Source organism: Echeneis naucrates, chromosome 11, assembly GCF_900963305.1.
Source record: "Echeneis naucrates chromosome 11, fEcheNa1.1, whole genome shotgun sequence".
NCBI classification, from domain to species: Eukaryota; Metazoa; Chordata; class Actinopteri; order Carangiformes; family Echeneidae; genus Echeneis; species Echeneis naucrates.
The window spans coordinates 9,113,100-9,140,534 of NC_042521.1; the positions used below are offsets into that span (position 1 = coordinate 9,113,100).

At 41.6% G+C, this 27,435-nt stretch overlaps 2 protein-coding genes across 4 annotated transcripts in view; one reads left to right on the forward strand and one right to left on the reverse strand.

Annotated features, from left to right (window-relative positions):
* Positions 1-23,365, forward strand: part of ripor2 (RHO family interacting cell polarization regulator 2) — a 45,041-nt gene extending 21,676 nt beyond the window's left edge. For both annotated transcript variants that reach the window (XM_029514868.1, XM_029514869.1), the window contains exons 2-22: positions 4,182-4,302; positions 6,574-6,729; positions 7,053-7,131; positions 7,832-7,855; positions 8,137-8,190; positions 13,885-14,034; positions 14,187-14,250; positions 14,559-14,602; positions 14,858-14,983; positions 15,474-15,622; positions 16,017-16,146; positions 17,072-17,812; positions 18,072-18,256; positions 18,424-18,586; positions 18,680-18,812; positions 18,949-19,110; positions 19,324-19,497; positions 20,008-20,210; positions 20,319-20,402; positions 20,580-20,670; positions 20,916-23,365. In XM_029514868.1, the coding sequence (XP_029370728.1) occupies positions 4,182-4,302; positions 6,574-6,729; positions 7,053-7,131; positions 7,832-7,855; positions 8,137-8,190; positions 13,885-14,034; positions 14,187-14,250; positions 14,559-14,602; positions 14,858-14,983; positions 15,474-15,622; positions 16,017-16,146; positions 17,072-17,812; positions 18,072-18,256; positions 18,424-18,586; positions 18,680-18,812; positions 18,949-19,110; positions 19,324-19,497; positions 20,008-20,210; positions 20,319-20,402; positions 20,580-20,670; positions 20,916-21,016 (3,134 nt within the window). In that variant the 3' untranslated portion in view covers positions 21,017-23,365. The remainder of the gene's footprint in view (positions 1-4,181; positions 4,303-6,573; positions 6,730-7,052; positions 7,132-7,831; positions 7,856-8,136; positions 8,191-13,884; positions 14,035-14,186; positions 14,251-14,558; positions 14,603-14,857; positions 14,984-15,473; positions 15,623-16,016; positions 16,147-17,071; positions 17,813-18,071; positions 18,257-18,423; positions 18,587-18,679; positions 18,813-18,948; positions 19,111-19,323; positions 19,498-20,007; positions 20,211-20,318; positions 20,403-20,579; positions 20,671-20,915) is intronic.
* An 884-nt stretch (positions 23,366-24,249) lies between these two features.
* On the reverse strand, positions 24,250-27,372 carry gmnn (geminin DNA replication inhibitor). 2 transcript variants are annotated; one of them, XM_029514619.1, is made up of 7 exons: positions 27,329-27,359; positions 26,860-26,931; positions 26,155-26,253; positions 25,887-26,040; positions 25,716-25,798; positions 25,268-25,378; positions 24,250-25,034 (listed from the first exon to the last, which is right to left on the reverse strand). In XM_029514619.1, the coding sequence occupies exons 2-7, from the start codon at positions 26,914-26,916 to the stop codon at positions 24,858-24,860; spliced, it is 681 nt and encodes a 226-aa protein (XP_029370479.1). In that variant the 5' UTR covers positions 26,917-26,931; positions 27,329-27,359; the 3' UTR covers positions 24,250-24,857. The 2 variants fall into 2 exon arrangements, with proteins under 2 accessions (XP_029370479.1, XP_029370478.1); XM_029514618.1 differs by having other exon boundaries at positions 24,251-25,034; positions 27,309-27,372.
* Between the last annotated feature and the right edge of the window lie 63 nt (positions 27,373-27,435).

The window sequence follows — 27,435 nt, forward strand, 5'->3', positions numbered from 1 at the left end:
ACACTTCCTCTTGCGTTGCATAAGAAAAATTGTGATTTCCGGCCTGTTTTTATTGTTAATTTTTTCCTATTCTTATCTGCACCTCCTGACACATTGAATCCAAATAGATAAAAATGCATTGAAGCATAAAGACACTCTTAATGAAATTGATTAACAATTTAAATCAGCATCTGAAGAAGATGTGAATATAAACAGCTTTTTCATCACAAGATGGACTGCTGCTTTTCAAGCCTCGGCCCTATGCACGAGTCCGTGTGTCCTACTTCTTTGCAGTTGGCTCATAACCGTTGTTTTACGTAAGACACTTACTTGTCTGCTGTTGCCATGGTGAGGCTAATTTATACAGGCATTGAGAATTAGGCTCCTGTTGTTAACATGCACTGTGGGCTAACGCTGTTTTTCCCCCTTAAATACACACTCAGAAAGAAACACACACTCGTAGGATTATTCATGAGTTGGGGGGAAATTTGTTAGTGTGTGTGTGTGTGTGTGCGTGTGCGTGTGTGTACAAGCGCTTGTGTGCAACTGTTTGAGGCTCTTGTATAAAACAGGAGAGTGAAGGAGGCACAATGAGCAAACCGTGAGTGTGTGTTTTTTTTTGCAGGAACATTCAGACAAGAAGCTTAAAATCATTGAGGCAATATTATTGAGATGAAATCGGCGATGCTTCAGTGCAAATAAAACATTTTTGAACATTCAAACGAAAAATATAAAAAGGTCTAAAATAATTATGAGAGAGTAGGAATGTGTGTGATGAACAACATTTAAAAAAAAGAAGGACGTACCTTTCACTGTCTTTGGAGTGAAGACCACTGTGGGGAAAAAATGTGAAGCTCGCTATTCTTCATTCTTTCACTTCTGATTAGTTTTGTCAAATGTTTATTTAATCATTGTAAAAATGTTGGTCTAAAATTGACGCTTAGTACTAAAGCCGTATAGTTAGTAAAGTTCTCTCTGAGGCACGACTTTTGAAATCCACTTTCAAAAACACTCTCCAGGTCATCAATGGCATCCTTTAATGATTTAGTTTCATTAAAGAGCTGTTGACAATGTGTCCTTGAGCTGTGTAAACTAAGCTAAGCTAGTGGGAGTGACACACACGCTGCCCGGGATGGGATTAATATATGGGCCATATATGTTTTCACACCAAGAAACATGAAATGGTTACATTTCAGGAGAAGTAAGCAAAGCAAATAATATTTTAAATGTTTCCTATAAACCTTATGGAAAATGAATTGATTTCAAAAGAGAGAGAGATTAGATGCAAGCAGGTACATCCTGGACAGGTCGCCCGTCCATCACAGGGCCAACAGACAGAGACGAACAACCAGTCTGACCACTCAGCACGGGGAGAACAGAGAGGCCCCAGGCCTGGGAACTGATCCCACAACCTTCTTGTTGTCGGGCAACAGCGCTAACCATGATGCCACCATGCTGCCCCTTTTAGACTTCAGTGAGCAGTAATTATGTGTGTTATTCCCTTGAGCCCTCATCATGGGGAGAACTCGCTGTCTGATCCACTTGGGAACATTGAGGTGTTGATGGGACGTGAAACTGAACAGCTCATAGCATCTGGGATGATGCCGTGCAATTTTATTTCATTTCGCCCCCCCTGCTCATCCTCTTGTTCCTTATCATGTAGCTTTGTAATCAGGAAATGGTGGCGAAGTGTAAGGAACAGTGTCACTGTTGTGTGATTATCCAGAGAACATTCGGTAACACAATGGACCATCATTTGCCTCCCACTGCTCTTCTTTTAGGAGCATGAGTCAGAAAGGCAAACGCGAGGCAGAAAACTGGGCTGTCGCACCCTCAGAGTCAGTTTAATCATTAGTCACTTATTTTGGGTTTTGTAGGGCCCATTTGAAGAGTTTGGGCTCGTCAGTGATCAATAAACTACAACAAGGTGAGAAGATGAAACATTCCAGTCAGCGAAAACACTCATCTGACCTTAAGTTGCTATTTAAAGCTACTTTCATGGACTTTTAAGTATTTTTGTACTGCAAAGCAAATTCAAATGCTACATAGAGGGGAAAAATGTGGAAACAATAACAACTGTAACAAGTGAAGGAGTCGCAGAGCAACATCAGTATTCATTTAGTTCAAAGCGCAATTTTGTTTTAGCTGTGCTGTTGTTTTTTTTTTTCCTACAGACTCCTGAGGAAAATTTCTGTCTCTCATTCTGTTAAATACACCACTATGTTCACCACCTAGTCAGTAACTTAGTGCATAAAAGAGACTTATTTGTCATAAAACAGTTGTCTACTTTGAGCTGAGGAGAGCAGTGTGTGGGCCTAAAAGAGGCTACAGAACTGGAGGAAAAGTTGAGCTATTTAATTGTCAGTTTGTCACCACCGGCAGGAGGTTTGTATTTAAGATCAAAAAATATTGATCCATGCAGCTGTAATATTGTTTCGGTGATGATTTGGAAGTCTCCCATTTTAATCTGAGTCACAGCTACCAGGGTCTTCAGTGTTGAAGTGAGCTCTCTGCTATTAATAGCTTGAACGGTATCATTCTCACAGCCTTTTGTTCCCCCACCGCAAAACATGGATCTACTCTTTCATCGAGCCCCGCGTCGAATCTTTGTGTTGCTCCCTGTCACCGACACTGGAGGGGAGGATATCAGGTTTCTGGTTCAGTTTCTTGTAGTATTGCTTTGTCTGTGGAATGACGTTCAGTATGTTTTGTGAGCACGCTTGCATGATGACACGAATAACCCCCCCCACCCGCACGGTCCAGTTCTGGAGACAGAAAGATGGATGGATTAGTCAGTAAAAAAAACAAAAAAACAAACCAGCACCCATGCAAACTCTCAACAAAGAGAACAATGCGCAAACAGGAGAAAGTGGTGTTTGACAGAGTTGTGTAACTGGTTAACACTGTGGGATGTTTTTGCCAGCCTGTGTGAGGAAGAGGATGAAACAGACGAGAGTTTAATACAGACGCTCCACCAGCTTGTTAGCAAAGTCTAATTTGATTTGACAAATCTGCCTGCCTGATTCTCTTCCAGGCATTTCTGTGTTACCATACTTTTCCTTTAGCTCAGTTCTGGTGCAGATTAACAAAGCAGGAATGACTCTTCTCCAGCTCACCACGGCTTTTATAGTGATCCCACTGTGAACACTGAGGTCGGCTCATTGGTCAGTTATGCCCAGGCCGATCTCTGTACTGCTTCTTCAGATAGCCCTTCCTTCAGGGCAGTAGCCTCTGATTCCCTGGCGCTATTGTGGCAAAACAATCGGGAGTGAATGAATAAGTCGTTTTTATCAACCAAAAGATTCCAGGACCTTTAGAAATAGAACAATTGAAGTCAGGATCTAGCTACAGCAGGAAGTAGGAACTGTAAGTCACACCCATCAGTTTCATACTTGCTGTTAAGCTTTTTTGTTTAACCTCAAATCAAAAATCTAAGCATCTCACTACATGGAACTCATGAGGATCCTTTTTTATTTAAGGTGGCATGAGGTCACATTACCCTGGCACTAAAGATTTACCTGCATCTGCATCTGGACACAATCTGATCATGGTGGATGTAACAGTCATTGAGTTATCTCAGTCAATTCTCCTCTCTGAGCACTCGATCTCTGTTCAGTCATAATCTGACAACTATACATGGACGCTTCTCTGTCTATTTTCAGCCTGTTCCCCAAGTGCCCGCCGTGAGTCATGCTGCATCTCCAGGTTTAAAAAAGGTTGAAATCTGACAGGCTGATGCAGCTAAATATAGACGCAGTGATAAAAGATGTCTTAACTGCAGAGGCTGATTAGGTAACTCCGCTATAAGATGGTGTTGGCTTGCTTACCTGAAGTTCTTTACATACAGGATTAGATGTTTTAGTGGTGGAAATTAGCTGTTTGTAATTAGTGTTTCATGCTTGTGGCACTGCTGTAGTTTTTTTTTTTTTTTTTTTTACTTTCAGCCTGTTGAGATTTTTCAGGCAGGAAATTTTCTCAAAGAAAGTAAAAACTGTTGAGTTTTCTGACCTTTATCAGACTGTGGAAAATGGTGCCTGTATGTTTAGGTATGTTTGCAGTTAAATAGTGACAGGTAGGCCAAAGGAGTGATGTTAGCACAGGCTCTTGTATCACTGACCTTGATCCTTCACTTGCTGATGAAATATTGTCACTGGATTTGTCTGTAATAGATTTTTTTTGTTTTGTTTTGCTTTCTCTTCTAGGAGTGTCGTCACACATCCCAGATATCATGGCGGCTGGTACCCACTCCCCTGGAGGGCCAAATGGGATAATCCGAAGTCAGTCCTTTGCTGGTTTCAGCACGCTACAGGAACGACGCTCAAGGTATGCAAAAAAATCTTCAAAGCTCTTAATCTTTAGTCAATTGATGTTACACATTTACGAAGTAACAATTTATTGGTGGTGTGTGACTGAAGGACACCGCAGTAAATGGATTTTCCACTTGTATATTTAAAAGGAAGAGTATAGATTTAGAGGTGAAGATGAAATGTGGTGGAAATAGACAGGCATTTGTTTGGGGTGATTAAATGACTTATTTTCACAGATTTTAGTGAAGTATTCCTTTGAAGTTGTAAGTTTTGAGAAGCAGAGTGAAAAAAAGACGTCCTGACTTTTAGTTCCTAATACAGGTCCAAGTTAAAAAGAAATTGCAGGATCCTACAAATCCCATGATTGAACACAATAGTCCTCAGCCTGATGGTGATCATTATTCTATTGCATAACCACCCAGCTATCTCTGTTTCCCGGTCATTGTTTCATTCCTGACCAGTTGCTTGTGAGTTGAAGTTGGTGATCAATAAAGTTGCTGAGAGATAAGAGTTTTATCTGTGTATCCTCCCTCGTTGCCTTCCTGCGTGATAGCTCATACTCCAAGACAAAGCTCCCTCACATTCACATCCTGGATGTCAGGTCCCCTTCCTGCTGTGCGAACCTATTTGAAGATGCTCTTTTTGTCTCAGCTCAGACAGTGAGCGGTTTAATGGGCGGAATGACTCGGGGGTGTGGGGGCGAATGACAAGTTTCGATCCCGATAATGAGCGAGGTGGAACGCTGCAGAGATCCGGCTTTTTAGGCCACTCGAGTGCATCAGTGTATGTGTGAGCAAAGACCCTCTTTGTGTGTCCATGTGTGTGTTTCATATGCATTTACGCTTGCATGCATACAGCAGACTTTGCAGTTTGTGTGCAAGGGTGCAAATCCACAATTATAAGTGAGTTTGGAATTGTGTTGCCATGTATGTATGTGTGTTCTTGTTTGTGGGTCCCTGCCAAAAGGACACTGCTGCACCACGTCTTGCTTGACCCCAAGGCTACGCAGCGCTCTCATTCAGAGTTGCCCCACATTTGTAGCAGCTTCACTTAACTTGTGCTGCGTTTCCTGGCGTGCAGCAAGAAATGGCATGTTGAAACTTGTCGAGTGCTGGAATTAGTTGTCGCCTTGTCGCTGAGATGGCTTTGGGATCATTTCATTAATTCTGTGGGAAGTGACATTTGTTAGCTAAATCTGAAATGGGTTTAAAAGCTGAAATGTGTGCAGGCAGAAAAGATGATCGTGACCTAAAATGAAAATGATGTGAAAAGGAAAAGGCTTGTGAGATGGCTTTGGGCAATGTTTACCACGGTTTACTGTGGATTTATTTATTTATTTATTTATTTATTTATTCGTTTTACTATTTGTAGTCCTGCTTCGACATCAGGGATCATTGGTTCATTGGTTTTTTGTTTGTTTGTTTTTTTGTTTTTTTAAATGACAGTGCTGCAACATCAGAAAATTTATTAGTTGATCATCGGGAAATGAATCCAATTCATAGATGTAGAATTTTATTAACAGATTGATTCAGTAAAAAATATTTTCAATTTCACGACACCAGAACACTTGAATGTCATCCATGGCCAACAGAGTAATTGCCTCAGTGTTTGTCTGCCTGTGTGTGTGTGTGTGTGTGTGTGTGTGTGTGTGTGTGTGTTTGCATGTTCACTCCAGCAGATGATGAATAGTATGACCTTACCCAGCTTAAACACAGAAAGTTGTTGGGGGTGGGGGGCGCACATGTTTGCATGTGCGTGGCATATATTATATATATATATATATTGTGCGTACTTGATTTACACAGCTACAGACACACAGACGTTCCCTTCTCAGGTTAAGCTGAGAGTTTGTGTAACTGTATAAAATGCAGGCTGAAAGTGTCATCCCTGTATGACTGAGTTGTCTTGGTATGAACACACCATGAGCCCTCTCCATCTGTCAAATAAGATAAATTCATGCTGCGACTGGCCCAAGGGTGTGTTTGAGATCTTCTAAAATAATGCAGACGTCCCATTCAACACTTTTCTTGTTATAGGGAGCCTGGAGGTCGTGTTTTAATGTACCATGATAAATATCTATAAATATAAATATGTGTTGTTGATTTCTCTTGTTATGTTGTTTACACCAAGATGGTCCTCCTTCCACTTACACGAGCAATGACATTTAAATGCATGGCATACCAAACATTGAGCAGTATCCTGCTTGCTGGTTTGAAAAAAAAAAAAAAAAGAGAGAGAGAGAGAAAGAAAAAAACATGGACTAAAGAGTGGGTGTGTGTTTGTGCAGATGTAACTCTTTCATGGGGAACTCAGCGGTACAGAAGAAGCCCCAGTCGAAGCCCAAGAAACCTCACCTATCAGGACACAAGGGAGGCAGCAGCTCGAGAGAGCCGCAGCCCAAAAGACTGGAGGAAGTTTACACTGCACTCAAACAAGGCCTGGAGTGAGTAACCTGTTAGGATGCTCACTAACACTCTGGACATGCACTCATCAAATGTTTCACACATTTTTCACATTAATGGGAACATTTACAGCCTATTGACCATTTCTGTTTGGGAAATTCACTTAACTGCCAGGATGTTTATGAACCAATTCACAGTATTTATACTGCTATCACTGTGTACATGTTTGTTGGTCTCACTGTAACCGATTAATGAAGTTCAATGCTGAAGAAGGACTTGGTCAAATATTTATTTTATTAATCCATAAAACCATCAACAGATTAAGGATTGGGACCTGAAGTGTTTTCTGTTTTCCGCCCTGTAGTGAGTATCTGGAAGTCCATCAAACAGAGCTGGACAAACTCATGTCTCTGATGAAGGACATGAAGAGAAACTCTCGCCTGGTGAGAAACAACAGCACGTTTCTTTACGTTTGCAACATTGGTTTAAAACGGCTGGGTGTGTTGGAAATGTCCAAAGCTCCAAACATCCTATTCATAATGTGAAGAAAAAAAATGTATTGGAAGACTATCTGCACCTTAGAGAGTTGTCATGAGCAGAAAAACAAAGGTTCAGCAGGGAAAGTGGTTGGTAAGCCACGGCAACAATACACCAATCGTGTTATCACACTTTAATGCAATGATGGGAGAAGCTAAACACACATTTCCACCAAGGTGGACAATGTAGTCAATCAATCAATCAATCAGTCAGTCAGTCAGTCAGTCAGTCAAGGGCTGATACAACAACTTTCACCTCACTTTTGTCTCCGAGCACACAACACAAGGCCTCATAGTAATTATGCAAACAGTGATTGTGCAGTTCAAACCTTTTATAGCAACATTATTCGCTGTTTGTTCCATTATGTATGTACCCACTTAAATTCTCATTAGTATCTGTGCACAATCATACCACATCATGGTCAGTGCCATAAATTAACACATTTTAATTTGTAAACACACACACATATGCACTGAGGCACTGGGGAGCTTGTTTTAATGGGATCTTTTCTTGGTACCAGCAGTCTGCTTTGTATTACATAAGGAGTCATGTTGTCCATTTGTTTAATTGTGTGATTTATTTAATTTATTTTTTTTTCCCCTCCAGGGAGTGCTGTATGATCTTGACAAGGTGAGTTGATGGAGGGGATGGTCTACTGCAACAACCACTCCAAGTTTGCTGTGTGTGAAAAGAAAAGAAAGCAAAAACAAAGACTGTAAAGCAGAATAAAGGAGGGAAGGGGGACAGAGTAGAGGAGATTGAGAAATGGTTGATGAGACAGGACTGCAATCTGTGCCTCAGCTTATTCTGTGGGATGGACATCAAAATCATTATTTTTACAGCTGTACACCACATGAAGCCACATCCTCATGGGCGGCAGTAAATCTTGTGCTGCCTCTGTCTTTTTACAGCAAATCAAAACCATAGAGAGGTACATGAGACGTCTGGAGTTTCACATGAGTAAGGTAAGCATGTGTGATAACTACATTTTTCAAAGGTTATTATTGTGTTAGTCTCTTTCCCAGTGGCTTTGTCATGAGTCCAGAGTCTTTTTCTTCTGATCTATTTCCTGTCTCCATGTCTGTCCAGCATCTTGGAAAGCTTAAGAGCTGAAAAGATGTTTCCTCTCAATAACTTCTGGGCCTCTGGCATTCAGTCTTAAACGAGACTGCTACCAATCTTGATGTCATGGAGTTACAGCTGGCAGCTGCTCATCTTAGCATCAAAACTGGAGTCCGGGGGATGGGTTAACCCTGCTCCCCTCTGTTTTTATGCTGAATTAAGTCTGAGAATTATATTATTATATCATTTAGCTCTCAGCTAGATATTTACCAAAACATTTGAACCATTTATTTCACCTGTTCTGATAAATTAGGGGTTATTTGCCTGCGTTTTAAGTTGTCTCTTGCTGCCAGGTTGGTATGGCGTTCCTGCTTTTTTTTTTTTTTTTTTTTATTAGAGCCATTTCCAGCAGGTTGAATCTAAATCCGCCCCACCATGGTGGCCAGGCAGGGAGGCCGTTCCACTATATGCTCCTTTGTAGTCTCCTCCAGGTGACCATTAATCCCTTCAAGTCTAGGTGACTTTTCCTCCATGTTCTTTTTTTTTTTTTTTTTTTTTTCTGTCTGCAATGTCCTTCCTTGCTGTGCATCAACTCAGACATGACGGCAGGCGATCCGAACACACACATCTAAACAACAGCGCCGCTCCAAAGGTAACCATGGTTACCCAAAGACGGAGCCTTTGAACTCCTGAGGAGCACTGAGAAGCCAGCTATTGAGTGACATTAACCCTTTCTGTTCGCATACATGACAGGCAATAATATAAACTCACCTTGAGCTTTCCAAAGCCAAACACATGCACACAGCAACATGATGACAAAGAGACAGACCCTGGATACACTTTTGCCTCACAAGTGTTCCTGAAGAACTGAAGGCAACAGTGAATGTAGGTCAGGGAGGTTAGCAGACAACAGCCATTAACAGGTTCCATAAAGATGAAAAGACGTGAGGAGGAGCTGGAGTAGTCACAGGAAATATCATTTTAAAGTAGAGGAGGTTGTCTGAGGGATTTAGGCAATGTTTCTGAAAACATGCACCGCTTCGATAACAAGGGGGGAAAAAAACAGCCACATTCTACACTGGTGTTTTGTGAGAGTGCCACAAGCTGCAGTTAAAGCGAACACAGACTCATATCCTCTCTCTTTAACATCTAACATTATTCTGAAGCTCTTCTGTTCTTTCCAGCTGGGTACAAAAATAGATATGAATACACTTGTAAATATTTGAAATACTGAAGGAGACCGATTCATCTTGTCAGACAGGCAAACGGCCTCAAAACTCTAAGCACCACTAAAAGTGAGTTAAATCTAGCACTCACAGTGTTCTTTCATTCTAAATATATATCAGCGCTCAGTCGCTAAAGGCCCTTCTCTTTGACTTTTTGCAAAGTATCGACTGGTGATGAAGTAGTTTCAAAACCTCTCTAATCTTAGTATTGGGATGTGACATTGCAATTTCTTTATTTGGATCTGTCATTTGTAGTTTTGCTCCTAAAGTTTCTGTGCACAAAAAGTGACTAGAACGCCCTGCTGCGTTCACATGTACTGAGCTTTTCCACAGAAAGTATGAAGCCTGAACATGCAGCGGTTAGCAACTTTTGTAGAAACCAGGCAATTATTTGTTAGTAACTTATTTGTAATTTATGTAAAAAGTTAACTAGAAAAGATAAATTGTGTGTGTGTATATATATGTGTATATATATATATATGTATATGTATATGTGTATATATATATATATATATATATATATATATATATATATATGTATGTGTATGTTGTCGTTAACAGTACTACCTTTATAATCACAGTATTATAAGGCTCACGGTGTAGTAGCTCTAGCCTCGACATGTCTGTATGACAGGGGATCAGAAAAAGGAGGAACATATTTGTGTGCTGATCAGCCTTTGTAGAGAGGAAGGAGCCGTCATCTGCTTGATGTTTTTGATGAGCATTTGGGAGCTTAAATAATTGGCTGCTTCAGTAGAGCAAAATGCAAGAAGTGGACAACAAAGACCTCCTGTTTGCAGGACATCTGGAATACCTGATATGACATTGAGTGCATGTAAATGAAAATTAGACATTGTTTTATTGTCTTGCACAATTGAATTGGTGTCGATCAGCAGCTCTGAGAAGATGATCGGTGTTTCAGCAGCTGTGACTTACAGTAGGTCTGTACGTGCTCAGGCTCAGATGTGTCTCTTTGTGCTGGACAGCTGCCGTGAGCGATGACTTAGCAATCATCCATCAGCAAGTTGTTAGTGAGTGTGTGTTTGGGACTTGCATCAGCCCACTCTTTTGTTCCCCTTCATGCTGCTGGCTGCCTGCAGATGTCCAAGCCATAATTGGCACACATGGAGGAAGCAGGTGGCACAATACAACCCCTATGAAGTCCTGCATGGGATAGTGTGTGTGTGTGTGTGTGTGTGTGTGTGTGTGTGTGTGTGTGTGTGTGTGTGTGTGTGTGTGTGTGTGTCATGTGCGAAATTCAATACAAAAATGAGTGAACACTTTGCATGTGATTATTTTATTTATGGGATTTTTTTCTCTCCTTGAATATTAATCTTGGCACCAATACACACACACATGCACGCACGCTCACAGATCTGGAGAGAGGGGCTTGTGTGTTTGATGCTGTTTGATGTGGCCTGCCTGTTTTAATCTGCTTATAATCACTCACCCCCTGGTAGAGAGGGAGGGAGGGTGTGTGTGTGTGTGTGTGCGCGCACCATTATCCAATGGTTCAGGATAATGGCCAAATCTTAAGAGGATTAATATCATATCCTAAAGATTCATCACTTATTCAAATCCCACAGTTTAAATCCAGATATACAGTAGATACAAAATCAATCCATTAAAATCTCCTAATTCTTAATAAAAGCCATCACCCTTACCTCTGGCCACCTCGTCAAACCATCAAAGAAATATCAGACGCCTCATATTAGGATGCTCCTATAAATAATAAAGAGCGGAGCTGGCACATAGGTTTCACCCTTTGTGAATGTGATCGTTGTACTCTCCTCATCCAGGGCATAATTGATTCCCAATAAAGATTCTACTATAATCCCTCACTGGCTCTCAGAGCCTCACTGTCACTTTCATCCCTCTGAGCAGTAATTAATACAGGGACTCCAAGTCCAAAAGACAAATTTTCCAATAAATATAATTGTACTGATTCCTTTATTTTTGTGTTGATATTATTGATAGATCCATCTGAGGAAGTTCCTCGCTGTTTTAAACACTATATGTGTGGTTTATAGTTAACTTTATCCCTCGGTCTTAATTTTGGGTCTCTGACTGCTCTTTGTTTGGGTTTTGCCTCTAATTTTCCCTCAATTTCTGGGGTGAAATGTACCCGAGGCACAGCAATATGCTGATGGCTTTCCTCTGGAGCGGCGCTTGGCTGACCTTCAAAAGGACATTTCCTCGAAGGCAGCAAGAGGCGATTGTAATTGGGGACAAAAATGGACCTAATTGTGTGATAATGGTATGATTACGGATTGAATGAGAATACTAGTGGCTATTCATCAGCCCCAGACTCCACTGAAAAACTGATTGGAGCTGTCTTCTCGTTTCTGCGAATACACTTCCTACATATTTCTCAACTCAATCCAAAGGACACTCAAACACTCAAACATAGGTTTTCTCAGAATGTATCTCTCCTTCAAAGCACAAACTGCTGCGGCTTATGTTTTCTTACTTTTTTGTTTTTTGTTGTTGTTGTCAAGTGTGAGCCCAGAATTGGCTCCACACAAGAGAGGGCTGAGAATAACAGTTGTGGTTGGAGGGTGTTTTAGAGCTGGCTCAGCTCAGCTGCTGCAGCCTCACCACATACACTACATACACCACATACCACAGACAGGGCTGGGTCCCAGTCGGGGTAGAGGGTGCTCAGTGGCGCTGGTTGGTTTGAGGTGGGGTTGCTGAGAATGACGCCGGGTATCCATTTTTGTTTTTAGTTGTAAGAAGATAACTTCTTATAACAGCAGCTACAGGAACTACTTTTAACCATGAACTCCCATCTTCACACTCACCACAATAAAAGCATGCTCTCTGTACACGTCTGAACACATCTGCATACTCAGTCACAGTCTTCTTTCACAAGCGTGCTGGCAAGTGTTCGATTTCAGACACAAAGATGCACAAATAAAAACTCAGGGAAGCTGTTAAGGTGGCAGGAGCCAGAATGGCCCATTTTCTCCCGCTTCTCCCTAATGAGTGCCATAAAGAGCGCAAAGCATCAATATTTCAGAGCTCTCGTCTGGCTGGCTGCAATGTGTCCCTTTGATGAGGCTCACCGGAGGTGTTTTGTTTTGCCCAACTGCCACTCCGATCATGTATGAATTTGGTCATGGAGAAGACCAGATAGACAGGACTATGAAAATCTCAAATGCTGATAGATTACAGTTTCAGAGATAAATCAGTTTGAGTGACTCCACATTATTGAAATCGATCAATCCTCAAGGTTCTTCTTGTTTATGATTGAAAAATATTTTCATTTTAGAATGGAATAGTTGAAGATTAATTTGGGGCCAGAAATACAGTTACCAGGTGAAAATAGCTCAAATAAATAAAAGACACTGACAAGGTGTCAGATTAATATTTAACTTTGATTCCATTTAATTAGATCATTTGATGCCTTAGAAGTATATTAACTTGATTTTACATATCTTACTATTATGTTCAACATTCTTACAGGGCAATAACAGTAAAACAATTAATATTTTGAAACCACTTAATTAAATGGGGAAAATAAATAAAGAGGAAAAAACAAAATGAGTTATGCAGGGTTGGAAAAGTCGAGCAGTATCTGAACCGCGCCAGTTCCTGATCCTTTGTTTTTTAAGACAACTGATTTTCTGACCAACAGACTCAGCAGAGCTATTAGTGCTGTGGTTGAGACATCATCCCATCCTAATGATTTCACTCCAGCTGAAGCTCACAACATTTGAGCCCACAGAGAGAAAGCAGGATGCTGATGGAGTCTGTCCCGCTCCTTGTGGGTTTTGGTTAGATCAGACTGCTGCTTCAAATTCAAGTCAGGCAGACATCTCCAAATGAGCTCTAACCGCCGTCTGTTGTTGTTCCCTCGGCTCTGGGAGCGTCCCGCTGGGGTCTGTTGCAGTCTGGGATGGCACAGAGTCCACCACTGGAGGCCCCTACTGTTACGCTCAGACGTACCAGCTGCCTCTGCTCTCTGTCAGTTCAGCTCAGGACTTTTTCACTCTGTCATCTTTTCGCCTATTTCATTCTTTCTACATTTATGGCCTTCCTCTTTTCTTCTCCTCTTTCTTCAACTTGAATGTTGCGAAAATGCCTCCTTTGTCATATTGCGGTTCATTATTTTTACATATTTCAACACTTTTTTTTTCCTCCTGTTGGGCTGCTGGTGAAAGTCATTTCAGCACAGAGTTTTCTTCCTGCTCAGGGATGTTTTATTTTAATGTATGGAGGATTTCAAACGTCAGAGACTTACTTCATCTCTTTAATGGAATGGGGGTTTTTCTTTCTACTACTGTAGAAGGTTTGCCGACGCATCTATGCATGCATCACCTTGTAGCACATGTATTAAAGATGGACGGACTGTGTGTGCACATTCAGGTGGACGAGCTGTACGAGGGGTTCTGTATCCAGAGCCGTCTGAGGGAAGGAGCAAGCCGAATGAAGCAGGCCTTCTCCTCCTCTCCCTCCACCAAAGGCACCAAAGAGAGCATTGCAGAGGTCAACCGGCGTTACAAGGAATACACTGAGGTAGATATACAGTGTGTGGGGAATACTGATGAACTTCAGCAAAGTGGTTAGTTTACTGAAAGAGTCCTAGAAAGGAGATATTTTTGTGGAAATGTGAACTTGTGAGACAAACAACTGTTTGTGGGATCAACATTTTTTGTCTTTTTGTCCAGAACATGAGCACGTTTGAAAGTGAACTTGAGAACCTGCTTGGGGAGTTTCACATTAAAATGAAAGGTGAGCTGAAATTCTTCGAATACCTGGATATAATAGGAAGCATTAGCTAACTAAGAATGGTTTGGCGTTGAAATGACATGTAATCACCATATTGTATTCATCACATATGGAGCATGTCACACTTAAAGATCACCATTGAGCAAGTGGGAAAAGCTTTTTCCTATATTAAAATGCCTTGAAATCATCCATTAAAAGTCATGTGAGGAATGCTGAACCTTCACAGTCAGTTATTGTTATGTCACAAAATAAGAAAAAAGTGTTTTTATTCAGACTGTTATGTCCTAATATTCATTTCCTCTCCCTGGCAGGATTAGCAGGCTTTGCAAGACTTTGTCCTGGAGACCAGTATGAGGCAAGTTGTTGTAGGTTTATTTTTTTATGGAAGGGGGGGTTAAAAACAACTTTAAATTCATGTTGTAATCCATGTGTTTGCAAAACGATTTAGTTAAGTATCAAGTTGGCTTCCAGCAGGATAAAACTTTAGCGTGTGATGTATCCAACGAGCCCTCCAGTATGGAGTAATGTTGTTGAAGCTGTCAGAGCTTTGCAGACTGGATTCAGTCTTATCGCTTTTGTTTTTGCTCCACCACCTCTTTCCTTCCTCTAGATTTTCATGCGGTACGGTCGTCAGAGGTGGAAACTTAAGGGGAAGATTGAGGTGAACTCCAGACAGAGTTGGGATGGAGATGAGATGGTCTTTCAGCCTCTAATCACTGACCTCATCAACATCAAGGTACTGTGGAAATCCAGATAACTGAACAGTATTTGTTGTTTTTATTTTTGCGCACAAAACAGCTGAAATGATTCATGGATTAATTCATCAGTTGACAGAAAATCAAGCAGCTACTCAAATTTCATGGGTTTCCTCCTCACATATGCAACTCTGATGCCTTTTTGGCTGATGTAACAGAATATAGTAGGCAAATCAGATACCGCATGAATAATTGATGAATCAAGACAACAATGGGCAGATGTGATGATGATGATCAATGTCATTTTCTACCTGATGCATAATATCAAGTGCTGACTCTTGATGGATGCATCGAAGATTTGTACTTCTATTGTTTGTAGTTGTCTCTTTCTCAGCAGTCAAGGACAACAGTACAGGATATCTCAGATCATACTCCAAATCACAACAACAACTCATCTACAGTCAGCCGATTTGTGCCAGTGACTCTTATTTTGGTGGAAGTTGAACACGTTTTGTTTTTTTGCCCCATCAGGTGACAGAGCTGAAAGGCCTGGCCACTCACATGCTTGTGGGGAGTGTGATCTGCGAGACCAAGGAGCTGTTCACTGCCATGCCTCAGGTTGTGGCTGTGGACGTCAATGACCTGGGTACCATTAAACTCAACCTGGAGGTTACGTGGTAGTAAGTAGATTCTTAGTACATACTGTTGTTGTTATTAGGTAATTAACACTATATTATGTTTAACACTTACTATGTTATTATGTAAAATATATTTGAAGAGGCCCTGAACACACCTGCTTGGCATCAGCGTTGTGAATACAGTCTTCAACTATTTTCAGTCCTTACACAATCTGTGACTGAACCGCCCAGTCGTTTAGTCACCAGAGTCAGTGGCGTAGCTGAAAATTCAGTGTCTGCATGACTGGAAGTTTCCTGCCATCTGGTGGAGAAACCTAATACAAAAAGCAAAAAGGAAAAAATACATCCTGCTCTGTGACGATGCTAAATGGATGGCAGTGCTTACACGGTGGGTACACACTCATATTATGGGCCTTGTTTTGATCCCACCATCCAGCCCCTTCGATGTCGAAGACCTGACTCTGTCATCTGGCAACGTGTGCAAAGCCACAGCTCTCCAAAGACGAGTGTCAGTCTACAGCCAAGGAACACCCGAGACCCCCACCTTCCAGGATACCTCCTTCTTTGTGAGTGCAACACATATGCCATTTTTACTAGTGTGGTGAGAGACAGACACTTTTGTTGGTATTTGTAGATCTTAGCCCATTGTGAGATCATTACACGTTCAGACCTGAATATTGTCTGCTCTGCACTTTCTTTTTGTTTTTTGTTTTTTGTTTTTTTTTCTTTTGGATAATGGCTCACAATTTTTATGTAAGCAATGCCAGCCCTACCCCCAAACTAACCCTCACCAATTTCCCTGCTATCCCCCCCCCCACTTTGCATTTCCACATTAAAACCCTTTACCCACGCTCTGTCCCACTTTACACGTTTATCCATCCCTTTTGTATTCCACTCACCTGCCTTCACTCAAATACCCAACACCTTGTCCTACTTGCCTGCGTGCATTGTGTAAAGAAGTGGCGGCCATATCCCGTGGAGCGCCAGCGCCTCTCCTTCCTGCACATTCTCCGAGACACCCTGCTAGAGAAGCTAAGGCGCAGTCGCTCGTTCGGTGACCTGGCCTCACTCCGGCCAAGGCCCAAATCCAGTCTGGAGGTCTATGTGAGTGTGCTGTGGGCCCTTGACACTCCTAACCTGACTGTGTACCCCCGCTTCCTCAATCTGATGGAGATGATGTTGTCTGCTGGACATGCTTGGGGCCTATCCAGTCCTTTTCTGTTGACTGCTGAATACCTTGTGTGCATGTTTGCATGTTTATTTGCATGACACGCTTCAACTGTCTGTGTTTTTAAGATGCTTTCTTGAAGATTTTCCTTAGTGTGAATCTGTCGTGAAAAGGCCAGGTCATAAGAATCTAGAGAGAAAAGAGGACTATGCTTTTTTGAACTCAAGCCATCCTTCTTTTGTACTTTTTACGTTACACACATTAGTTTAAATCTGTATCTCTCTTTATTTTCTAAATATTTATTTTACTGCCTCTCCTTTCAGTCCACTTTACCAGATGATGTATTTGAGAATGGCGGCTGTGGCGTGGCTGAATGCAAGCGTCTCTCTTTCACCTTCTCTGACACGTCGGGTTCCACGCCTAGCCCCAGCCTGGCGCCAGGCTCACACTCTCCCGGCCAGTCCAACCCAGAGATCACTGTCACTCCACCAGAAATGGAACAGTCACCTGCACAAATCCTTCCAACAAGAGAGGACTCCATTGCAGAAGAGCATTTAGTTGAGGAAGAGGAGGAGGAGTATGAAGAGGATGGAGAAACGGGTAGCAGAGGAAGTAGAGGCACCAGCACCAGTGATGAAGCAGAGGCGGCAGAGGACTCAGAGTGGGAGCGCACCGAGTCCCAGCGAAATTCTGGCTCAAACTGTGGTTCAGCTGCCCCGTCCTTGTGCTCCGACAGCCATCTGTCTACAGTAGCCCCAGAGGATGTTTTCCTGGATCAAGCTGACGAACTGAAACCTGTGGAACTTGACACGGAGGAAGCGGGCAACCTCACCAGGCAGCTTGTGAAGAGGCTGACTTCTTCTGAAATTATGCCACCCAGGGGGAGCTCTACTGAGGGTGGAGGAAGCCTGAGCTGGGCTGGGGAGGGGAGCAGGGCTTTCCTTGAGAGCAGCCTGGAGGAGGCCATCCACAGCCTACTGATGAGACTGGAGTCGCTGACCCACCGCTGCCGAGAACTACAGGACCTGGAGCAGGAAGTGATGCGCCTGGAGGACCTGCTCAAGGTGTTTGAAGCCTTAACATTTTTTTACATTTACACATGCAGAGAATGCCATAGTTATTTAACATTTTGACCCTGAATGAACTAAGAAACACTTCAAGTAGTGCCAGGAAATGTTACTTTTCCGTTTCCATATGCTGACAAGCTACCAGCATGTTAAATCCTCCTAGTCGCCTGCACCTAGCTTGGGAATCATGCCATAGAACCAAACATTTATCAAGTTATGACTGACCAGTTCCCCCCTCCCACTCTTCCCTCCACAGTGTCGTCTCCCAGGCCACAGGAGCAGATCATCCAGCCTCAGTCTGACGGTGGAAAGTGCCCTGGAGAGCTTCGACTTCCTCAACACCTCTGACTTTGATGATGAGGACACAGGAGACGATCACACTGTCCTCAGCATTCCTCCACAGAGGTCACCGCTTTTCGATGCAGATGGAGAGAGGATTGGGTGAGTGGGGGATGCTGAAGAGGCTGTCTTGTGCTAATTTTGCACAAAATAAACTGACTTGACTTCATTCTTACCCATTTCTTCAATGAAAACTATTTCAGTTTAAGTACAGTTGTTGTGTCGATGTTGCTGCCGCCCGGTGGTGATGCTTGGTGTCTACCTCTCAGGGGGCAGCATCCAGAAGCCAGAGGACACCTGAGTGAAGCTCTGACTGAAGACACCGGGGTAGGAAACAGCGTGGCTGGAAGTCCCCTGCCTCTTACAACTGGGAGCGAGAACCTGGACGTGGCCATCGTCATCCATCTGCAGTACTGCAATCACCTCATACAGGTTGAGCTCTTTCCAACTTAAAACATTTTATCGTCAAGCGGTACAATCCCTGAAGCTGCAAAATTGGTCTAAAATTGATTCGTGTATCTGCAGTTGTTGACAACTGGGGTCAGTGTGTGGCAGCGTTGCAGCCTGCTCCTCAAACTGTCCAGACAGACTCAGCTGTTAGAAGAACTAGCAGAGATAAGTGTGGACAGACTGGGAGCTATTACATCTGCTGCTGATGGTACGTATTGATATGTTGCACAAAAACATCTCTGTCTTGCACTTCAGAGCAGCCCATATGCATACAGAAATAGTTAACACGCATAAAAGACTCTGGTTTGAGGGTCGGTAGCACCTGACCTCCTGTTCTCTCTCAGTACTCCCAGGTCTTGCAGATTGCCCAGAGCTGATGACTCTTTGGTCTGAGTGCAGCGGGTCTGCAGGGCTCTTCCACACCACACTGGACAGAGTGTTCAAACACATGAATCAGCGCTACATGGCAGTGTTGCAGGAGAGACACCCACACAGCGCTGACACAGGTTGGCTGGAGGTTATACTTCAAATTTGTCAAATCTCTAGACACAGTTGTGCTTCATCCATTCCCGGGTTTCAACTGAGGCACTTCTTTGTTTTGTAAACCAGTAACCACTGAAAACAGATTCTGATGTCTGATAAAAAACTAAATCACAGTATAGTTGCAGCTGTTCAGAAACACTGAATATTTGCCACGTTTCTTATCTCCTTTCCTCCAGTGGTTGCTGTTGTAGTGGGTGAGATGGTGGACAGGAGTGACCTGGTGGCATCACATGATCCTCTCGTCTCTGGTTTGTCCCAGGACGTCCTGACCGTGTTTCAGTTTCACAGCTACATCCTGCAGCATGAGGTTCAGGACATGGAGACGCACCTGCTGCACCTGGCCAGAGAGGGTGAGCAGATGTTTCCGTTCCTCTTGTGACTGACAGTGGTTTTATTATTGAGCAAACTATACTGTATATTTTATGCTTAACATCATAGATCTGCTGCTCACATTGGAGTCAATGTTTTTGCTGGAACGGTGTTGGTATCGAGTTTTACAACTATTTAGTTGATAATTAATAGAGAATACTGTAAGCTGAGAATTACATTTTGTTTTCTATAAGTTTTCCAAAAAATAAATATATATCACCAATGAGCAAACGTCAACCAACACTTAAATTTATATCCTGCCTGTATCCAAAATTATCCCTTCAAAAAGATGTTCTATCAAACTGTTCTTGAAATGGTAATCAGCTCACACAAAGCTTTTACTAAGAGAGAATGTAGAAAAAAAAAAAAAGGAGCAAGATGTTTTTGTTTTTTTTTTTTAATCAGAAACCAGGCTCAGGCAAACAGAAACTTTGGCTTGTTCCACTACAGTCCATGGTTTTATCTTTAACATGTCTGTATCTCATGCTCAGAAGTCTTTGCAGAGGCCCTTTGCAGTGGGGATTACACTCAGTGTCTAGCTGAGCTGGATGCGGTGCCTGCCTCATCACTGTGGCCTAAAAATAGCACCCTGAGGGCCCTGGCCTTCCTGCTCACTGTAGACGACCCTCAGGTCAACAAGGCAGCGGCCGACTACCTCGCTCATGGAGCGTCAAGCAGCCATTTCAAGAACAGAGTGAGTGGTGCTAAAGACAGAACACAAGGGCACTTTATACCAACTCTACCACATCAGTTCGTCTTGACAGATGCTTCATGGCATTTTTGCCTGTTTGTGGGGTTTCAGGCTGTGGAGTGCTTCACCCAGGCCCTGTCGGAGGCTGGAGTTCAGAGCCAGAGAGCAGCCTGTGCAGCACTCAGCTGCCTGCAGGTCAGTGGCCTCTTATGCCAGCTATAGTTGTGATTTGGTGAAATACTATATCAGTCCTCAGAGGGGAACTTCTGCACGTTAAAATCACTATCATGCTACAGTACAATCACATTTGTATATCGTGAAGAATATCTTTAACTTGACCATCACATTCCTGCATATCCTTCCTGTGTGCAGGCTGTAGAGAGCATCAGGGCAGTGGTAGCACTGTGCGATTCAGCTGATGAGGAGCTCCGCCATGTTGCCATAGAAACCCTGCTCACGCTTGGTAAGTACCAAAATCACTGGAAATGAAATATTGCTCAGCTTGGTCACTTTGCAATCTTTTTACAACTCACTGTAAGAGCAGTGCAAAGTGACATTCTATACAAATATGCCACAATTTGTCACACCATAAAGTCGAAAATCATGAAAAAAGTTGTACATAAATGTAGCATATACAATAGATAATAATAGATAAACAACACCCAACACTGATGGCAGATACACTACACGTCCATGTGTTTGTCACAGGAGAGGAGGGGCGGTTGGCATATGAGCAGCTGGACACAGTCCCCGGGGAAATGGTCCGCTTGAGCGCACGGCGAGGAAACGCTGTCACCACGGCCTTTTGAGCTGTCGTACCACCATCATCACCACGCTGAGGAAAAACACTGCCCCCTCAGCTTGACACCACTCTGCACTGTTAAGGACTGATCGGTTTATTGATCTACTTATTGGAACAGACTTCTCTCCACACCATCATGTTAGATCACTGTTTTTACTGATACTGCCTCCTAAAAGGGACTAACACCCAACAAGTGGTCTTAACCCTAAAGACACAACCTATAACCCTTCTGCACAGACACAGACACACACACACACACACACCCCTACCCACTTAAAGCTCCTTGTTCCACTATCACCTCCAGTTTTGCACAACCCCACACTCCTACCCAGCCCCTTTCTCCCTGCTTTCTGAGCCAGGCAGACTGGTCATGTTGAGATTGAAATTAAAATGGACACTGAAGCTGCTCCAAAGACTGTGGAAACTGGAAATTGAGCAATGCATCTTCACCCGTCGCACAACCTCCATCAACAAGCAGTCCACCACTGCACACACTCGGATCACCGATTAAGCATCATCTTGGCTGTTGCTGTCATGCAATATACTAACTATGGTCTTTGTATAATCACTGTTTATCACATTTAAATTGGTTTGTTTTGCATTAGAGATGTTTTTGGTGCTTTCAGAAGATTTGCACTGTTATGAGGCATGTAAATATGGCATATTTTACACAGATGGTGCAATGTGCTTGTATTCAAAGTGTATTTTTAAGTTGTGTTTTCTAGTACGTTCCATTGCGAGTTTCAGGGATTCTTGTATGGTTGAAAGTGTGTGTTCTGTGGCAGGGAGAACCATTCATATGTTGAAAATGGCTTCTTTAGTGAAATCGAGGTTAAATGGTTTAAGAGCAGTTTACAGTTTGGAACAGATTTAGACCTCACTTGAAACCTCAGTAGAGTAAAGGGAGTAGAGTAGAGCAAGGGTCACTCTTTCAGCAGCTCAAATCCGAGTACCTTCATACCTGCAGTTGAACAAGTGCAATTTTCTGTACATAGCTGACATGAGAAGACATTTGATTGGTCATCCTTGAACATTTGAGCCTTGCTGTGGTCGAGCAGGCGAGTTCCACATTCTTTTGTAAATGTTTTTTTCTTACCAGGTTCGGAGCCCATTAAGGGCAATAAATTCACTTTGAGTATGAGAATGTAATTTCTGAATAGCTGTACAGAGAGGAGGGGGATCCACCGCACATTCATACAATATGTGAGCTAATAGCATGATTAGAAATTAAGCTTTCTTGTGAGAAACTGCAGAATGAAGTGTTGTTTGGTACATATTGGGTCGGTAAAGTGGGAACGCTGACCCAAGATAAACGTATAATTCCAACTCTTCTCATTTTAACTGTACTACTGAGTCTGGTGAGACAATAAAACTCATTTGTTCTCGCATCGTATTTATTTACTCCTTTTAACTCTAATAGTCTTTGGAGTTATAATGTAATACTGCAAATGACATTATGTAAATGAATTGTATATTTATGTTCCATTTTGGATCAAGTCCAGCATTTGAAAGGGTTTTTTTTTTGTTTGTTTCAAAAAGGCCTCTGTATCATTACCATAATCGTGTTCTTAAGTTTAATTGGAGTTTATTTTGAAAGAATTATATTAGATGATTATTTTCAAGATTTGCTCTTAGGCTAATAATGTTACAGATTTCTTTTCCCTAAAAGGCCCCAAAGATTAAGGGGCATCTTATTAGAAATGTTACTTTATTACCTGGATTTAATATAACCAAAGGAAGATTTAATTTTAAAATTCTTTTAATAGAAATCATTATTCAGAGAATGTATTTTCAATAAAACATTTTCATTTTGGCCAGAATACTCAGACTAATCCTTCGAAGCACAACTTGGAAAAAAAATGAGACGAACCCATATCAGTTTAGCTACATTTGGCCCTAACTGCACAGTCCAAAAGCCATAGATAAAGTGGTAATATTTTTATGAAATGTATTTTTTCTTTTGCATTATAATCTGTAAATGTGTGAAGTTACTAAGCAATGAAGATGGTGTTTTGTTTTTTTTTTTTTTCTATACAAACCGAAAAAATGTGCTCTATTTTAAATGACAGTATTTTGATCTAAAAATACTGAAAAATGCAACTCATTTCTTTTCATCTACTAGCTTGCAGTTGACCAGTGTTATAAGTTGATTTGTTACAATGTACAAGTTGACAAAATGTGCACATGTATAATTATTTAGAGATGGGTTTTAAGAATAACGTGGAACACTTGCTAAAATTGGACTTCTCTGTAATAGCTTCAGTGCTCATTTAGTTGCATTCTACTCCACTGTGGTTAGCATTTTTCCTTCTGCTCAAATGTTGCAATAAATTTTATTTTTGCATAACTGAAAAAACTGAAGTGTCCAATGCCTGTCAAGACCAATGCGTTTTACTGTGTTTGACAGCCAGTTGATTTTTTTCTTTATGCATTGATAAATCTGAGATTTGTGGCATATGATAGTAAACAGCACATTAACTGCACAGCTTTGATTTATTTACTTTAACATATTTCCAAGAAGATTTTATATGAGCACATCAGAAGCCAATGATTTTGTATCAAATAAAACAAAACAATGACAATTGTGTCTGCTTTCTGGTGACTACATATTGAATAGTTTGAGCAGATTTGGGGGAAGAAAAAAAGAACAATGAAAAATTTGCAATGCTGAGGCAGTTACCTCACTTCTAATTTACACAATTTATACCCAGATTAAAATGGAACTTGACCATTCAAATCACACAAGATAGGTGGCAAGCTATGATGAACTAAGACATGTGCTGTCATTTAATAGTCAATTTTGACTTATTAGAAATGGAACTCTAGAAATGCAGATGAGGGGAGGAGAGAGAAAAAAAAAAAAAAAAAAAACTATATGGGCCTCTGTTTAATCATCTACTTGGGGATGTAAAGGCTGCATGGCGCTTTTGTAGTAAGTTCATCATTTTATTGGGTGAAATGAAATTTTGAAAGCTTAAACATTTTATACAATTGAATTTGAACTGGCACTTTTTGTAAGACATTTACTGTGGCCCACAATCACTACACGTTTAGTTAACCTTCCTGGACAACTGTTTTTGCCCCTAAGAGGAATGTGCCTACACAAGAGCTTAAACTTTTTGTACCACTAAGTTATTCTAGTTACCTACATGAATAGCATTTCTTTTTACAGTTAAAGCTTGTTTCATAGTGCAAATTTTTTTTTTAAAGGTTTATTTTACAGAGCATTTATATACACAGCTGTACAACAATGTATGGTTTTTACAGTGTAAACAAAAACCCTTGAAAGCCATGAGAAGCAAAATGGATCAGATGCCTCAAAAAAAAAAACAAAAAAAAAAAAAAGAAAAAGACAAACCTCACAGCAGACATTGTGACCATAGCATGGGAAAGCAAGAGCAACGTGATCAGTGTCAGCAAGTAAAGGGGAGAGTTTTTTTATAGCAACCCATCCCTTTCAATGAGCCAATAAGTACTATCATGAGTTATTCAAGTTTTCACTGGCCAAACAAGCCAACAAACTGACCTTGGTGATATACTGATGCAGCCAACAGTATTTAAAGATAGACAAAAACTACTGCATGTTACCCATGGCTCACAACAGCAACAAGTCATACTGTCTTCAATGAGGCTATACTGGCTTTGTTGGAACATTAAATCCCCCCCAAAAAGTAGAAGAGGTAATCTTAGAAGGAAAGAAAGTTTCTAGTAAGGTTTAAATGAACCCATTAATAATGTGGTCGCAACAATTATTTTGAAAAGGCAGTTGCCAATTAGATTACCAAATGCTGCTAAAACACTTCCATGTTAGTTGATTTTGTATTTGCACAAAATCAGTTAGTCCTGTCCTAAACAGGCTCCAATTTGTTTCTGTCTGAAAGCTCATCTTCCTCCACGTCGCTTTGACTGTCAGAGTCTCCTGTCTCAATCTGGCCTGCCACCTCAGCATCTTCATCATGCTCATCCACATCGAGGGCAATATCTTTGAGCTCCTCCAGATTGTCTGGGCACTTGCCCGTCAGCCTCTTTTATAAAACAAAAAGAGGCAAGTTGAGATTTACTGAAACAAATTACTGTTCAGACCATGCAACAGTCACTGTTGCGTCAAAAACTTGATAAGTGTAGCCAAGAAAGTCCATTTTATTGAACTCAAACTTTATCAACAAGTATGGACTGAATCCTAATTGTGTTAACAGCATAATAGGGATTTTCTGCCACACACTTGTCTAGTAACACCTTGCAATGGTGATATTCTTACCTCAATCATGTCAGCCAGGTATTGCACATGTTGTGCCAGCTCTTGCAACTCTTCATTCTCACTCTTAAGTTTTGTTATCTGCTCATCTTTGGCCTCAATGTCTTTGTGCAACTGGTTTAAGGAAGAAAAACTGATTAGACATGATACAAGCTAAGTGTAAATAGTCAACCAGGCTCTAAGTTGCTGTTAACTGGTCAATGTAAGAAATCTACATTGCTATAGAGTAGGTAGTTACAACTATTAATCCCCAAGGGGAAATTAACCATTTTGGCAGGACCACCACTTTAATATCTTTAACATTAAAGTATTTCAAGAAATGTTTACAGGTGCAGCATTACTTCAGGATTCAGCACCAGCTGGACTGTAGCCAATTAAGGTCAACCCTTAAGGAGCGTGGGAACAGCTTAACTGACACTAAACATTAACTGCCTTTTAGTGATTAACTCACCTTCTCATTCTCCTGCAGAACATTGTACAAGGCCTTTCGTCGCTCCTCTGCTACCTCTTTCCAGTAAGTGGAGGGTGGTGTTTCTATAACAGCAGGGGGTTCATTTAAAATAAACTGAACATGCGTATGGGAATCAACCAGTTTGACAAGTTACTTAGTCTTCAATTTTACCTTTGACCATGAGTTCATATGCTTCAGTAGACATGCCATCTGTCAAACACTGATTTTCTTCTGTTTGAGTAGCTTTGACTTCTACTTTCACCCTCTTTAGGCCTCTAGTTTGTTCTGCACTCCACTGTTTGCGTTTAGGAATAACCTTTCCATTCTAGAAAGGGAAAGTACCTTTTTAAACATTTAAAAATTGAAGCGCAACATTTAAGCCAACTGTATGGACACACGAGTCACTATCTAAACAAATTCCAGTAACTAGTCTGCTTACCTGAGCTGACCCTGTATTTTTGTTGACAGCTGAGATTTGGAGGGTCTGTAGGGTTTGCCTGGGATGTCCCATTGTCTTTAGAGATGGTGTGAAGTGGGTCTGGAAGAAAGACCAGTTTGTTACCTGAAATCTTAGTAAAAAAGGGAACATCTCAATCCCTCCCAAATGGGTCTGTTAAAGCAAGCCCAAGTCATCAAAAACTACATTGATGTGTGTTCTCACTTTCAAACAGCTATTCACCAGGGCTTGCATCACTTTGCATGTATTACTCTAGTTACTGTCACTATGGTAAAGGGCATAAGTGAAGTGACTTCACACCACTTCTATGTGCAACAGGCCCACAGGTGTGGGAACCTGGGGCAGGGCCTGGTTTCCTGACCATCGTGGGAAAGTTTCTCATTGAGGCTCATTACAGAACCACCAACAAGTACAGTTTGTTAATGTTTGGCTGCAGCTTCACAAACACTGGTAGCCAAACCTACGAGACTAATCCCCAATTGTGAGGTGTGGGAAGACAATGCTTTAAACTACTTAAGACCAGGCCTAACCTGGTTTCTTTTATATATTTAAAAAAAAAAAACTGTCAGAATCTTATTACAAGCCAAGTCAACTAAGTGTATCCCATCAAGCCAGTAAAATGCCTAAATTAAAGCAGTTAGTGGTGGCACCTGGCACATACCAGCTGTTGGGTGATGAAGTACTCACCTTCATGTTCTCCTTAGCCCTCTGGTGGCTTTGTGCTGCCTTTCTATTGACGCTCATTTTCTTTCAAGACTCCTGATGGGGGAATACAGACATAACGTCAAAACAAAATGGAAAACTTGGTTTATTGTGATACGCATTTTAAAACAGTCCAAAAAAAAGGCATCTTAAAGTGGAGTAGTTCACGACTGGATAGCTTTGAGTTTCACACGATGTTTAGTGTGTGGCGCTTTATATTTAACATTAGCTGGTCGAGAGGCCAAATAAACACGATGCCTTCGTCGCCACGTCCGTTGGGAGAAGACGTGACAAAAGGCCGCCTGCCAGCAGCAGTCAGTCACCGCTAAATACTGACGAGTTGAATCAGACTCGTTAGTCTGAGCTAACGCTCCATTTGAACGAACAGAGCCAATGTTAGGTATTAAACTCGTATATGAATTAAGCGGGCTTACCGTGAGGTGTGAGAGCCGACCTGTTCAAACTGCTTTTTCTTTTCCGTGCGGATCTCGCGCCAGGGGCTTAAATACGCCCACTGAATCACGTGGTAAAGATGACGCACCCCCCCCTCCTCCTCCTCCT

Coding starts and splice junctions, on each gene's coding strand:
- gmnn (XM_029514619.1), bottom strand. CDS start 26,916: ATGAGCGTCAATAGAAAGGCAGCACAAAGCCACCAGAGGGCTAAGGAG. Junction 26,041..26,154: donor AAAATACAGGGTCAGCTCAG/GTAAGCAGACTA, acceptor TTCCCTTTCTAG/AATGGAAAGGTTATTCCTAA. Junction 25,379..25,715: donor TTCTGCAGGAGAATGAGAAG/GTGAGTTAATCA, acceptor TCCTTAAACCAG/TTGCACAAAGACATTGAGGC.